At 34.1% G+C, this 14,333-nt stretch overlaps 1 protein-coding gene across 1 annotated transcript in view; it reads right to left on the reverse strand.

Annotated features, from left to right (window-relative positions):
* LOC149782250 (uncharacterized) overlaps positions 1 to 14,333 on the reverse strand; it is a 300,926-nt gene that overhangs the window by 170,585 nt on the left and 116,008 nt on the right. The window contains exons 56-60 of the mRNA XM_089935100.1: positions 11,685 to 11,845; positions 10,340 to 10,393; positions 6,718 to 6,930; positions 5,320 to 5,554; positions 3,151 to 3,250 (exon numbers count right to left, since the gene is read on the reverse strand). Of these exons, the coding sequence (XP_089791226.1) occupies positions 3,151 to 3,250; positions 5,320 to 5,554; positions 6,718 to 6,930; positions 10,340 to 10,393; positions 11,685 to 11,845 (763 nt within the window). The remainder of the gene's footprint in view (positions 1 to 3,150; positions 3,251 to 5,319; positions 5,555 to 6,717; positions 6,931 to 10,339; positions 10,394 to 11,684; positions 11,846 to 14,333) is intronic.

Below are 14,333 nucleotides of genomic sequence, written 5' to 3' on the forward strand. Positions count from 1 at the left end.
TAATTAAGATATTGTTGTAAAAAAAACAACCCCCAAAAGAAGGTATGATTCTCTGGATATATCCAGAAAGTGTTTTTGACAAAACTTTTTCATCCATTTGTTTGTGCCATCAGGCTCACCTTGAAATCAATGCCTGAGTGCTATCAAGTTGCTTCCTGGAATAAAACTAAATTAAAAGTCTTGTCAGAATTATTTTATGTATCTGTATCTGTTTACTCCATGGTAAAGTTAGTATGATTTACAAACTCCTTCATTAATGAACTGACAAACTGGTAGGCAGAGCTGTATCCTTTTAATTCATAACCTATTGCCACTGTGAAAAATCCACGTCCAAACCTGTTTACTTACTTGCACCAATGACTATCAATAGTTTCCCAGAGTTCAATCCATAATTTTAGCCACTTCTCTATAAGATTGCTAAATGAAAACAGCCAGCTAGTCTAACATCAAAGTTTGAGAAGAAATTTACAAAGAGGGATGTAATTAATTTTGAGTGTCGCTGAGGATCACTAACATGATGATCAATATATTATATAAATATTCAAAATATTCGAAGTGACCATAATTAGAGTAGCATTCAACATTTTATCAATTTTATGTTAAAATGCTAGTTTAAATATCTGTGGGTTGAAATATAAATCACATAACCTGCTTTTAAAGACTTTTTATTGAACACCACCTGACCAGGTGTATGGGGCATTACCTTAAGATTAATTTCCATCCTGAGCTTTACTCATGTTCATTCACTAAGACACAACACACTCACATACACATTCACACACAGACACATATACTCTCATAATATCGTACAAAAGAACCACTCATTTACAAAACCCTAAGGTGTTTTACATTGCCTATTTGTTTCTTTGATGTAAAATTAAAGAAAAACAAAGTGAAATTGAAAGTTGACAAAAGGGTCCACTTTTTCTTAAACTCATTAATTCTGTTATTCACTTTGGTAACATAATTTTCCAGCCTTTTGTACGATAAAACACAATTTTTAAAATAGGTGAGATTTGGAATTTTTGATACACAATGTGATATATATATAATATATTTTGCAAGCAAGATTAGAAAGTTGACAAGACCATCAAATTTTGTATTTCCTATAAAGACATCTTTCTGTGCAATTTGAAAATCTGGGTTGTAAATTTGGATCCATTCCACAAATAATTTCCAAAAATGTTCAGTAACTGAACAGTCACAGAATAAGTGCTCAATTTGTTCTGTTCCCTCCTTACAGAAGGTGCATTTATCGCAATTACTTAAATTAATTCTTTTCAAAAACTGGTTTGTGGCAATAGTTCTGTGTAGAAATCTAAAATTAAAGCTTATCAGTTCTGTGTCTTTTCTACAAAGTTTAGCCAAAACAAAAGAGTTGGACCATTCATTTACACCAACTGCACACCCTAGCTGCCTGGACCAAGTTTAATATTTGCCATTTGGCTTTTGTATCTTGTTTTTTATTAGATATTTATAAATAAATTTATTCTATATTATTTTCTTATTAAAAAAAACTAAAACAGAAATTATTGAAGTGAGTAAATATTTTAATTATGTTTTAAATGGTGAAAAAGTATAAAACCAGGTTAAATTGACTAGGATTTTTCATTTTTTTAAAAGGTTATAAAATTATAAATGTATATCTGATTCTTATGTGTATGTTTTAATAGAACATCAGCACAATAATGGCTATGTAGAATTGACAAAAAGGTAAGCTCCCAAAATGTAAAGATACCAATTAATAAAAACAACCCAACACATTTAAAAAAACATAATTATGAAGTACTTACTATAAATTAAAAGACAAAAGGTAACGAGGTTAAATTTCTGTAAAAGGTATATTCAATAAAGTATAAGGTAAGATAAATAAATCCCTTAACATCTATGGTCACAATTTTTTATATAAACTGTATTTTCTCTTAAGTCCAATAGAACACAAGAAAATATGTTTTCTGCAAGAAGAGATGACATTTTTGTAAAGTCCAACTTATTTTGCTAAGTAAAATCTGTAACATTAAGGTTATTATTTAGGGTGTGGACAGATATGTGTATGGAGGGATGGACATGCACATAGACACCAGGTCAAGCATTCACCTAGGACATTTTCAAAGAATAAGGAAATCTAGAATGCTTGATTTCCCTATTGGTATGCAACTGAATTTAATTATTTTGTGATTTTGGCTATAATCTAAATTGATTTTAAAGTTTAAAGTCTGAAGGATTTGACAATTATTGATTTCGTTGGATTAAAATAAAGGAATTTTGTAAAATATTGTTTAACTGTAAAGGGAGTACACTTGCACGAGTTAGAATGATTTCCCACTTTTTGTAGCTTTACAAAAAAGCTACTTTAAATTTGGGTGTAAAGTATAAATGGGTAAAAAATAGAAAAAGAAACAATGAAGCAAATTTTACAGAACATTGATGCACAGTTATGTAAATCACAGATATCATTCTCCATGGTTACCATACATCATTACTATCTTAAACAAATGCTGACTGTCCAATTATCAAACCTTCCAGTATAAAAAAATGGCTAAAATCAGTGGTAGAACATGGAGTGTAAGATTGGTTTTAACAGTATTAGCATGGCTGCATAATTATATACAAGTTTTACAGAATTTTCGAGTTTTAATTTGAAGAGGACTTAACTATACTGCCATAAAACCGCACACCAATTTGACCATCCTGGGAGGAAGTGTAGCAAAGAGAGTAGGAATAACAAGGCTTTCAAGACAGCTATGGTAGCCACATTGCATGTTGGAAGGGCATTATTTCACTTATGATCAACTAAAACCTTTTCACTAATGTAAAGTTTGGAGGCAGTCACTCCAGTACTTTAGGAGGACCGATAACATATCTTTGCTAATGGACAATTAGATGCTTAACATCTGACATAGACAAAAAGCAAATGCATTAACTCTTCTGGTCTTGAACCTGTAAAGCTAAAAATTACATTTGTATCCTCGCGTATCATACCCCAAAATCATCATGTATTGCCATATCTGACAGGAATTGAAATCCACCATTCTAAAATTAATTACTGGGCTTTTTAATTATTTGTATTTTAGTATTACCTTTACTCATGTGAATTTTAAACTTCTCCTTTTATGCAATATAGGTAAAGAGAGTGAAAATTGTGTTTACCTGTTTTTCCTTGTTTTCTTTCATAAATGCTGCTATCGCTTCATTAGATGGGTTTGTTGCCATGAACTGTCTAAGTTTCTCTTTGAATGTTGTTCCCACTCTGAAGAGTGTAAAGAAATGTTTTGAGAAAAAGCAAGTAACAGCTGAACATCTGACCTCAAAACTGAGAGGAATGAACTAAAACTGGGACATATTCATAAACTGTCAAGATAAAGAAATGCACCTAAATTCTTAAGACAATTTTTAAAAACAAATTATGGCTGATGGATGCCATTGCAGCTCTTGCCTCTCTTTCTCAAACAGTAATATTTTCAAATATGTATGTATGTATGTATGTATGTCTGTATGCATGCATGCATGCATGGGTGGATGTCTGTCTGTCTGTCTGTCTGTCTGCCTGCCTGCCTGCCTGCATGTATGTATGTATGCATGCACACACAAGACACACTGAAATATTATTTAATTCAACATTTAATGTAAATTAGACTACATGTCCAACTTTTGCCAAATGATCAATGAAGTCTGAAAATTCGGCAATGAGCATGAGAAAGTGCTCAGTATGAGTGATGTATTGCATCACTCATATTTTTCATCACAATTTTTAAAATGGTACTGATTTGTCCTTTTTCTGATAAGACTTGTTTTGAAGTTTAAAAAGATCGATCTCATCTAAGAATTTTCATCCACAAGTCAAGCTATAAAAGCTTGTTTTTAATATCTGGTACTATTTCTTTAAAAATACAGACTGGTCCACTAACTTCACTAAGAATATAATTAATCTGAGAAGCTAAGTTTCAAAGCATAGGTCACATGCCTGGTCAGTAAACAAGTTCAAAGTAATAGTCAGTTTGTGGTTTTAGCTACTAATCAGGTTTTTTAAAATATTTTTTCCATTAGTTCACGGTGTTCCCTTGTGTTTCAAGACTCCTGTAAAAGACAACTGGACTCGGAATGATGTACTGCATGCACAACTAAAACCCCGACTCCAGCTGCATGTGGATATTTGCCAAAAAATATATAGCCAACAGTGGCAGGGTTTAAAGGGTTTCATTCTTGTTGGAAACACTGCAACGAAATATAGTTTTGCCAAGATCAAGCATGTTACTGGAGCTCTTCTTTGCAGCATGACTAATGTTGGGAATGTATTCTGTGTATGACTCTGAGTTGGCATCTACCTGGAGTTTTTCCTTACAACTATATCTAGTGCTGATATGTTTTCTACCTCCCAAAATACAAGTCAAAGTGTCTAAGATTTCCTCTAGTGATACACTTAAAAAAAACTTCTTAAATGAGTTCATGTAATAAACTTCTATATCAGAGGATGGAACTCAAAATGCTCTAAAAGAAGTGCTCCACTATCAGAGGATGGAACTCAAAATGCTCTAAAAGAAGTGCTCCACTATCAGAGGATGGAACTCAAAATGCCCTAAAAGAAGTGCTCCACTATCAGAGGATGGAACTCAAAATGCTCTAAAACAAGTGCTCCACTATTGGTGATCAAGGACAAGATATGAAATCTGGTCAAATTTCTGCTGTCATGAGGTAAGAACATTTTTTGTGTACAGAACATGTCAAATTACATAATATCTTAAATCAGTTTATGATATGTAATCTCAGTTTGGAAACTCAAAACTGCAGGGCAGCTCTGACTGTTTTATTTGCCTTTCATTACCCTTAATAACCAATGTAACTAGACAGGCATTTTTTGATTTTTAAATAATTGGCACGTGTGAAAAATTAATGTGGATGGGTGGGTTAGATGGTGGTGGTGGACAATAACCAATTTGTAACCTTGACCAAATGGAGTATCTCTCATGCATCATGCAAATTTCATCCTAAACCATCAAATGAAGACAGTAGACACTATTATTACCATTTAGTGTCAAAATACTAACATACATAAAGAAAGGTACCTCAAACATCTGATAAGGGTTTTCATGCTATAAAATGATTTTTTGTTTATCAGGTGAATGTGCATAGTGAACGTGCATACTGTCACTCCAAAAGAAGTAGTTTTCTTCGAAGCATTTAGATAAACAAATTCCCTCAGATTGAAAATTCTTAATGTACACTTCCAAATAGCTCCCCTGGAAAGAGGTCTTCTTCCATTGAGAATTCTGGGAACATCCTTATCATGAAACCCAAAATGTACATGTTCTGATTACTTACTCGGTTTCAGCCTGTCGCCTGCGTCTTTTCCCACTACAGGTACCCTTATTGATTGCTGTATCACTGAAAACAAAGTAGCTGATACATCCTCCAGGAGCTTTTGTTGTGGTGTGACAGATCTCAAGGGTGACATTTACTTTATATACTGTTGCAGTTTCTATAACAGAATGTGTGAGGGTGAAGGTCTCATTTCCTGCAGTACCGATACCAACTGTCTCGCTGAGGGAAGATCCACCTTGAAAAACAGATGAAACAACTTCAGATGAGGTAAAACTCCAAAAAGAATTTTCTCTGCTTGGTATCACAATACAAACTCTTAATTCTGAAACACTATGAAAACCTGATGTGTGAAAGTGTAATGCCACATGTGAAATTCCACAAAAGCAATAATTTTGATCTAACATATAAAAATAGTTTGGAAATTAAAGGACAAAAATGTGACAAAAATCATAAACTTGTTTTATTGTTTGCATGATTACTTGCTTTAAAAATTTATATTGATATATTATTGAAATCTAGGATTTTACAAATGTTCTCATTTTATTGCAAATTCATGAAACAAATTATATAATTTCCTGGCAAAACCATGATTTGCTCAATGAGTTTAAAATTTTTATATGAAATCAGCAAAAAAGCAAGTTATTAAATACATGACATGATTATTTAATTTGTAATTACATTATTTATTTATAAATTTGGGTTACTATATTCCAAAGCACAAGCTAAAAATTGTAAATACAACAATTATAACATCTCATTATACTTACCTGTTGCTATCAGCGTATGTCTGACTGTAATTAACTGCTAGCAGTGTATGTCTGATTGTACTTAACTGCTAGAAGTGTATGTCTGATTGTACTTGCCTGCTATCTGTGTATGTCTGACTGTACTTAACTGCTAGCAGTGTATGTCTGACTGTAATTAACTGATAGCAGTGTATGTCTGATTGTACTTAAGTGCTAGCAGTGTATGTCTGATTGTACTTGCCTGCTATCTGTGTATGTCTCATTGTACTTGCCTGCTACCTGTATATGTCTCACTGTATGAGCCCGTTATCAGTGTAGACAGTCTTGGCATATTCATTGCTTTCAATGTTGTCTATTTCTGTTTGTACTTTTGCCTGTTAGCAGTGTCTGTCTGATTGTACTTGCCTGCTAGCAGTGTATGTCTGACTGTACTTTCCTGCCAGCAGAGTATGTCTAATTGTACTTACTTGCTAGAGTGTTTTTCTGAGTGTATTAGCCTGCGAGCAGTGCATGCCTGATTTTACTGGCTGCCTAACAGTGTCTGCCATATTGTACTTGCCTGCTACCAGTGTATGTCTGATTGAACTTGCCTGCTAGCAGTGTATGTTTGATTGAACTTGCCTGCCACCAGTATATATCTCATTGTACTTGCCTTGTAGCAGTGTAGATAAAGTCTTGGAATATGCCTTGCTCTCAATGCTGTAACTAATTGTGTCTTGGCATTTATTGATGCTGTATTTAAAAGCTACTTTTCGTGCTGATGGTGGGAAATTTTGAGAAAAACAGCATGTTACGCCCCTACAGTCTGCATCCATACCACACATGCCATTTACTGCATCTGAGGGAGTGCTGCTAGCTCCACAATCTGTATCCAGAAAAAAGATAGTATTTTTCCATGCAAGAAAAGAAAACAATTAATGTGAACAGTGTAACTCTACATACATTCAAAATTGATTGAAAATAAGATAGAAGGTATGTCATAAATTGCAGACTGATAGCCCTCATACTAATACTAACACATATTAATACTAATAATACTATCACATATTAATACTAATACGTCTTAATACTAATAATACTAATACTAATAACACTAATACATATTTCTACTAATACATATTAATACTAATAATACTAATACTACTACTAATAATACTAATATATATTAATACTAATACATCTTAATACTAATAATACTAATACTAATAACACTAATACATATTTCTACTAATACATATTATTACTAATAATACTAATACTACTACTAATAATACTAATATATATTAATACTAATACATCTTAATACTAATAATACTAATACTAATACATATTAATACTAATAATACTATCACATATTAATACTAATAATACTAATACCTACTAAACTAATAATACTAATATATATTAATACTAATATTACTAATACTACTACTAATAATACTAATATATATTAATACTGATACATCTTAATGCTAATAATACTAATACTAATAATACTAATACATATTAATGCTAATAATACTAATACTAGTACTACCATCATCAAGATCTTTTAAAACAAATGCCTTTATGCTTGTTAGATGAATTTATAATTTCCAAAGAACTATTACACTAAAACCAGCCTTGCGAGACACCACAAAAAAAGGTCTCTCAAGAAAATTGGTTGCTTAAAAGAGGTCATCACACAATATAAAAAACAAGAGACCCCATTTTTTCCCTTCAAACTAATACTATTTTAGCTACCAGTAAACAGCAACAAACTGTAACATAACTTATCAGAAGCAATTGAACACTGACCTTAATCTTGGGTAGGAATTGACAGATGTAAGTATCGAGGTGCACATGGGCACAAAAGAAAGCTCGATGAAATAAATCCATGCATTAAGACTAGTATCTCAAGACAGATGGTCATCCACAGAAGTGGCCTTTCAAGTATGGTAACTAAGTTTACAAAAAAGTTGATAAAATGTTGAGCCATTTGCTTTGATGAATATACCCCTGCCTCTTCACATCCCACTTCTCTCCATATGATCTGGAGGAGTCTGCTGTGAAAACATTAGGCCCAAATGCATCTGAGAGCACTCATCCTGCTTACATAACTCAACAGCTGACCATTTTACAAAGCAGGTTTATGTTGTTTTGTAATAATGTAAACTAACCCCTAAACATCAAACTATGCTGATTTTATCTATGGTAATATATCCTGAAGAAAAAAATATACCTTTTGAAGATCAAAGCAAAATTAAAATACACAGCCTCCTGCTCATAATCAAGACAATCCTGATCGTATAAATTCATTGACCAAACTGTATAGAAATTCAATAACAAACAGTCTTAAATCTTAAGAGTGGTAACAAGCTCAGCTAATTAAATCCAAGGAATCTCATTAATATAAATAAATCTCACTTATTATAAGACCTGTCAGTAACAATCCTCATACATCCATATTTGTTTGGACGGTCATTTTATTATCTCTCCATGAATTTTTATTATTATCAAAACTCAATGTTAAAGTATGTCAACATTTTTGGACAGGGTCATTCTAAAGGTATGATATAGTACAAACCGGATTGAATGTTCATGTTGTAATGTCAAAATAAAAGCTCTGCATGTTTAAAAAAATTCATACTCTCTATACTGTGATAATTAGACATGACAAACTCTTTTCTGGACCCAGTTAAGTACCTGGGCACCACTGTAAAAGTCCTTAGTGATCAATACGTTTCATCTAGATCAGGATTGAATAGACTGTGGTTAAACAATATTAGTATAAAATTTCAGAAGAACAGTTAATATTTAAGACAAATGATTCTACATGACGATATCAACATATACTTTAACCCATCAGTGCATACGGATAAGCTCAGGGACTATTCTAGAACATAAAATTTAGACAGTTAATTCCCCCTCCATTTGAAAAAGGTGGGAAGTTCCTGAAGAGACATTTAAAAGCAGGATTTGAAATGTAAGGCTTGATTGTTGCACATCTGGTTGATGTCTCTGTACAATTTGTTAGAAATTAGCATGAAGCATTCTAGAAGAGACCCTGCTAGTTGGTTCCAAAGATTCTCTAACATACTACATCCAACTGCAAGTAAAAAAGGGTATTAACTCTTGCAATATAAGTCAGAAGGACTGTCATTCTACAGGTTGAAAGGAAATGTCAAGGAATCCATGACAAGTCCATTATCATACATGCCTTATAAGATATAACCAAGATAACAAGATATTCAAGATCATACTGAATGTCAGATCAGCATTATTTCATGTAGGACAAAACACACCGCATAAAATGTCTTTCAGTGAAAACTCCATGTTGATATGACCATCTTTTAAAGAGTAGTAGCTATAAGAAGGCTGTGAAGATGGCCACTGTGGAAGCCACATTGGATGTCTAAGTGGCACTACATCATCATAAGTCTTGCAAGGAAACCCAATGTCAATATGGTTTTCCATTCTGGAGAAGTAGCAATAACAAGATTTTCAAAATGACCATATTCGATCCCTGGACAGCACTATTTTCATCTAAGACCTGCTAGACCATGGAATGAATGTGTGTGTAAATGTAAAGTTCCATGGCAAACCTTGAAGTGCTTTTTAGAAGAAGTAGCTTTAACAAACTTCTGCTACAAGATGGAAAATGGAAAACAGAATCCCATAAGCCCTTCCCATCTGTTACCAGTACAACTAAAAATTGCAGACACTGTCATTTCTTGACATGTTGCAGTGCATCTTCTTCGCATGAGAATAATATTTATAAAGTTTCACAGCAATCCATAAAAAAATTTAAATAATTTCTTGAGTATGCTGTTAGATGTGATCTGTCAGTGATGACAGTAATATTTACCCAGTTTTATGGCAATTCATGAAATACTGCAGGATTATTAACATTAATATGATTATTAAGGAAAAAGACTGACAGATATGATGATTTCTATACATCAACACCTTTACAGGTGAGGGTATGAAAAAGGATTAAAAAAATTTGACACTATCAAACATAATAGAAGACTCCAGGATGCTTCACGGACAAATGTGAGGCATAATGAACAAATTACAGTCAAAACAATATAAAAGACCCAACTACCAGACTCAGGCTGTTATATTAAGGTTGATTTTATGTGTAAAAAATAATGCTGAGACTTGAAAATGACACAAATGACTCTTAGATAATGGCTTTTTACTGCATTTGAAATACATCATGTTATGACCATATTTTATAATTTCTATGACACTTCCAACTGCAATCACAGAAAACTCAATAGAATACTTACTCTGAGATGTTGGTACAGTGCACTGTACCAATTTCCATAAGTCCACAGAAAGACCTGAAAAGAACAACATAGAGCATAATTATTTTAAAAACAGGAATGGGAAAATGTTTTAAAATTTCACACATACATACATGATTATAGCAGCAAAGTCAATCATGCATCTGCAGCCTTAGTTACACAGGTATAATAAAAAGACATTTACAGAACCCTATAAAGGTATATGATCCCTAGTCTATCTTTCTATGTTATCAAAAGACATTTACAGAACCCTATAAAGGTATACAATCCCTAATCTATCCTTCTATGTTATCAACAGGTATAATAAAAAGACATTTACAGAACCCTATAAAGGTATGCGATCCCCAGTCTATTTTTCTGTTATCAACAGGTATAATAAAAATACATTTACAGAACTTTATAAAGGTATATGATCCCTAGTCTATTTTTCTATGTTATCAACAAACATTTACAGAACCCTATAAAGGTATACAATCCCTAGTCTATTTTTCTATGTTATCAACAGGTATAATAAAAATACATTTACATAACCCTATGAAGGTATATGATCCCAAGTCTATTTTTCTATGTTATCAACAGACATTTACAGAACCCTATAAAGGTATACAATCCCTAGTCTATTTTTCTATGTTATCAACAGGTATAATAAAAAGACATTTACAGAACCCTATAAAGGTATGCGATCCCTAGTCTATTTTTCTATGTTATCAAAAGACATTTAAAGAACCCTATAAAGGTGTACGATCTCGAGTCTATTTTTCTATGTTATCAACAGATAATGCATCAAAGATTTCCAAAATTTCATTTTCTGAAGCAACCTAGATTTTTCATCAAAGGGCAGAAGGTTTACCTAAAATGAATTTCAGATATATAAACAGAGGGATTTGTTATCAATTCTAAAACTAGTAACCTATCAATTTCCAAATTGCCCCCTTTCTCCACATTTTCCATCCCAGATTTACTGCTTTATGTGCCAACTACTCTTTAGGTTCCTGCCATCATCTGCAAGACTTGTCTGTTTAATTTACAAAAACAGAAACACCTTTTGGAAATCATTATCTTGTACACCTGTGTTTCCGTAAAAATACATTAATGGCATGTTAAGATTCTTTTTCAGAATCTTTTTAATTATTAAAACTGTTTTGTACAATTTTATGTTGAACTCAGAGAATTCATTGTTAATTTTTTAAAATGTAGAACTTGCATACTCTTTCTTCTAAGAATAGATTTTTGGTACCCATTTATAAAATATTTAAAAAATATCACTCTGTGATGGACCATTAAAAGACAGTTTACATGGTAACTGTAACATATAAATATCAAATACCAGGGAAGACTGTATCATTGCCACATGTGGATGGGTGTGTGAGTGTAGCACTCTGAAGCAGTGCCTGTTCCACCACACAGGATCCTCCATCTACAAGACATACTTTCAGCTTCACATCCACTACATATATGCTCTGAGATGGCAGACTGTTAATCATGAACCTGAAATGTTAAGATTAAGAAAAAGATCAAGAGTGTGTGTGTGTGTGTGTGTGTGGTATTTATATAAGACAAACAAATTCCTGGAATCGATGTCCCCTGATTTCACTGGAAGTAAGTGAAGGTTTATAGACGAAAGGACAAGGTGATGAATGGTTATATAGTAAATAATGTAAGGCACACTTAAAATGGAAAACACTACTGATGAACCCAGACAATAACTGTGGAAGCCAGGTGAGATTTTATCAATATAAAGCTTCATACAAAATGTGGGCACAAGAACATAATTCCACTAATACAGGAATCTGATCATCAAATTCTGTGATATCCATATCAACATAGAGCTGCTTATAACTTTTCTTGTAATGCATTAACAATTACTGTGTGAAACCAAGAGGATGGGTCTATAATCAAGAGCCACAACTCTCTTAAATGAAGATGCTGATCAAATACATAAAATATCTAACTAAGCCATCAACAAGAAGTAGCATACCATGGGAATTATTTAGAGGAAGGAGCAGTCCAATATAAATCTTAGCAGTGCTGACAGAGCTGCTTTGACTGCTTATCTGCCCTTTCATCTAACTGCTTATCTGCTCTTTCATTTGACTGTTTATCTGCCCTTTCATTTGACTGCTTATCTGCTCTTTCATTTGACTGCTTATCTGCCCTTTCATCATCAATATCAAGCTGCATACCAAATTTGGTTGAAATCCAAATTAAAATTAATTAAAATTGCTCTGCAAAAATGAAAATCAATGGGTCCAAAAACAAGGAGCTATAACTTTGTTAAATAAATGCGCTGAATGTGGATAATGAAATTCAGCCATGGTTGTATTAATATCAAACTGTCTGCCAAAGTTTGCATAATAAACGAAAGTGGGGGGAATCTGTCAATCAGGGGCTCCAACTCATATATGAGGATGCAGAACACTGACAATCAAATGTAACCAAGGACACATCAATATCAACCTACCTATAAAAATTAAGAATTTGCTTAAAATAGGAAAATAATTAAAGGAGTTACTGTGCAGATATGACAGTGGTTGGGTCTTGACAGTCAAGGGTTAACAAATGAACTCAGCCAAGGTCTCATGAAAATTAAGCTGCATACCAAACTGAAATCCAATAAGAATTAAGATATTCTGTGGAAGCAAAAGTGGTTGAGTCAGACAAAAATATGCTATAACTCTGTTCAGTGACGACACAAAAAGTTATCAAGAATGGCAGAGGTCTCATCACTATCAAGCCTGGCCATGTCCTCATCACTGTCAAGGATGGCCAAGGTATCAATACTATCAAGCATGACCAAGGTCTCATCACAGTCAAGGATGGCCATGGTATCAACACTATCAAGGATGGCCAAGGTATCAACACTATCAAGGATGGCCAAGGTCTCATCACTATCAAGCCTGGCCATGTCCTCATCACTGTCAAGGATGGCCAAGGTATCAATACTATCAAGCATGACCAAGGTCTCATCACAGTCAAGGATGGCCATGGTATCAACACTATCAAGGATGGCCAAGGTATCAACACTATCAAGCATGGCCAAGGTCTCATCACTGTCAAGGATGGTCATGGTATCAACACTATCAAGGATGGCCAAGGTATCAACACTATCAAGCATGGCCAAGGTATCAACACTATCAAGGATGGCCAAGGTATTAACACTATCAAGCATGGCCAATGTCTCATCACTGTCAAGGATGGCCATGGAATCAACACTATCAAGGATGGCCAAGGCATCAACACTATCAAGCATGGCCAAGGTTTCATCACTGTCAAGTATGGCCAAGGTCTCAACACTATCAAGGATGGCCAAGGTATCAACATTATCAAGGCATGGCTATTGTCTCATTGCTATTAAGCATGGCCAAGGTCTCAACACCATCAAGCAGGCCAAGGTCTCATCATTATCAAACATTGCCAAGGTCTCATCACTATCAAGCATGGCTAGTCCCATCACTATTAAGCATGGCCATGGTCTCAACACCATCCAGCACGGCCAAGGTCTCAACACCATCCAGCTTGGCAAAGGTCTTATCAATACCCAGCACAGCCAAGGTCTTATCACTATCCAGCAAGGCCAAGGTCTAATCACTGTCAAGCATGGCCAAGGTCTCAACACTATCCAGCACAGCCAAAGTCTCATCACTATCAAGCATGGCCATGGCCTTATCACTATCAAGCATGGCCATGGTCTCATCACAATCCAGCATGGCAAAGGTCTCATCACTATCCAGCATAGCCAAGGTCTTATCACTATCAAGCATGGCCAAGGTCTAATCACTGTCAAGCATGGCCAAGGTCTCAACACTATCAAGCATGGCCAAGGTCTCATCACTATCAAGCATGGCCAAGGTCTCAACACTATCAAGCATGGCCAAGGTCTCATCACTATCAAGCATGGCCAAGGTCTCATCACTATCAAGCATGGCCAAGGTCTCATCACTATCAAGCATGGCCAAGGTCTCAACACTAGCAAGCA

This window comes from Sinohyriopsis cumingii, chromosome 15 (genome assembly GCF_028554795.1).
Source record: "Sinohyriopsis cumingii isolate HCF-2022 chromosome 15, ASM2855479v2, whole genome shotgun sequence".
NCBI lineage: Eukaryota > Metazoa > Mollusca > Bivalvia > Unionida > Unionidae > Sinohyriopsis > Sinohyriopsis cumingii.